The sequence below is a fragment of the Leiobunum rupestre genome, chromosome 8, assembly GCF_980474605.1.
Source record: "Leiobunum rupestre chromosome 8, qqLeiRupe1.1.hap1, whole genome shotgun sequence".
In the NCBI taxonomy this organism is placed as follows: domain Eukaryota; kingdom Metazoa; phylum Arthropoda; class Arachnida; order Opiliones; family Sclerosomatidae; genus Leiobunum; species Leiobunum rupestre.
This window is the reverse complement of record NC_143391.1, coordinates 48,382,231-48,383,753: the sequence shown is the minus strand read 5'-3', so window position 1 is coordinate 48,383,753 and position 1,523 is coordinate 48,382,231. Positions and strand designations below refer to the sequence as shown.

At 41.7% G+C, this 1,523-nt stretch overlaps 1 protein-coding gene across 1 annotated transcript; it reads right to left on the bottom strand.

Moving 5' to 3' along the window:
• Positions 1 to 841: 841 nt before the first annotated feature.
• Positions 842 to 1,299, bottom strand: LOC149933582 (uncharacterized). The gene is made up of 2 exons (XM_090157345.1): positions 1,184 to 1,299; positions 842 to 1,103 (listed from the first exon to the last, which is right to left on the bottom strand). The coding sequence occupies exons 1-2, from the start codon at positions 1,297 to 1,299 to the stop codon at positions 842 to 844; spliced, it is 378 nt and encodes a 125-aa protein (XP_090013471.1).
• Positions 1,300 to 1,523: the final 224 nt, after the last annotated feature.

Genomic DNA, 1,523 nt, shown 5'->3' with positions numbered 1-1,523 from the left:
AATGTTTCTACTATAACAGCCGGGGAAGCTGCCTTATGTCTCAGGCGCGCACGGGTGCTCTCCCGACTGCAGCTAGGGAAGAAGAGATTACTGGTAGCGACTCCCAGTGCCAACTCTGTGCCGACCCCACCGAGTCGGTTACCCACCTACCGATGGAGTTCCCAACCCTAGTGGCCGAGCGTGACGCTATAACCGCGACGGAGACAGTGCTTCCCGGAGAGAAAACACCTAACTAACGACCAACGTGGTGAAACAACCACGTTTCCCCCACTTTACCCCTAACGCGAAGCAAATTGAGCCTCCCTGAATCAAAAGGGACCTAGCCGGGGTGGGAAAGTATTGAACTGGTATATAAAGTCAGCACATACCAGGTCTGGGCATTCTTTCCTCGTCTCTCGACAGAGGTATAATTATCGAGATCTTGAAGATGAGAAATCCCCGTTTGCCAAATTACTTTCACTGGGAACTTAAAGCTCGGCCTCGTGAGAATCTACTTTAGTCGGGAAAGATCTCGACCTTTCGCTGGTGAATCAGTCACCTTCCGTCGCCAAGCCCCCATCGTAGTATCTTAGTTATTATCGCGTGATTTCACTTGAAATAATCTTTTCCACAATAAGCTAGGTCTTCACTGGACTTTAAATTCCCGAAAAACGTCCGAAAACGTATCGTGACGAAAATATTTCCGGCGACCGTAAACGAAAACGGGTTTTCGGCGGACGACAAGCTTGTTCTATATTTTTCACTCCGTAACGGTCCGTATAATTTTAGTAGCCAATAAGAACGCTACATATTTGGACGTCACCTCCTGTGCCATTTCCGCTTCGGCAAATATTGATATTTATTAAGATCCCCTTCTAGGTGGGCAGTCAATCACAACATGTTTTCCATCTAATGCTCCAAAACAATTTGGCCAATTCAATATTTTGTAAAAACCACCGCTGACAATGCGCCACTCTTCATTGGATTTTGGAATTTTCACATATAGAGGTGACAATATATCCCAGATAGCTTGACATGTTTCACGAATCATATTTGATACCGTAGGTGTACCATGCCGGAACTCGAAAGACAAGCTTATTTGCAAATATCCGCTGGCTAGAAAGCTTAAGGAAAATTTATATTGTTTTAAAATTAAAATGAACTTATTAGGTTAGTTAAAGATATATTGTTTCAACTGGATTACCTCAATGTAACCGCGAGCCTCTCTTCTGGTGTAATGCCTTTTCTCATTCGAGTGTCTTTCTTTTTAATTATATTTCTAACTAGCTCTAACATTTGGTCAAACTGTTCGGGTGACATTCGAAAGAACCTAGATGTAAATTTTAAAGTGTAATTCTCTAACGTATAAATAAATATATTTTTTCACCAAGGCTTACTTATAAAATAGCTTTCTCTATCTCCAAACCTCATAAAAGAAGTAAAGGGAGGTAAATATTTTACAAATATGACGAAAGAAACGTCTATGCTCTAAAAATTTTATTGGGGAAATGGTCCTTCTAAAGAATACCCTGATCCTGTCTTTT

Bases quoted from the DNA above. Each gene is read 5' to 3' on its own strand.
- LOC149933582 (XM_090157345.1), bottom strand. From the start codon at position 1,299: ATGTCACCCGAACAGTTTGACCAAATGTTAGAGCTAGTTAGAAATATA. The intron at 1,104-1,183 runs GTAATCCAGTTG...ATTTTCCTTAAG, and splicing joins AGGCTCGCGGTTACATTGAG to CTTTCTAGCCAGCGGATATT.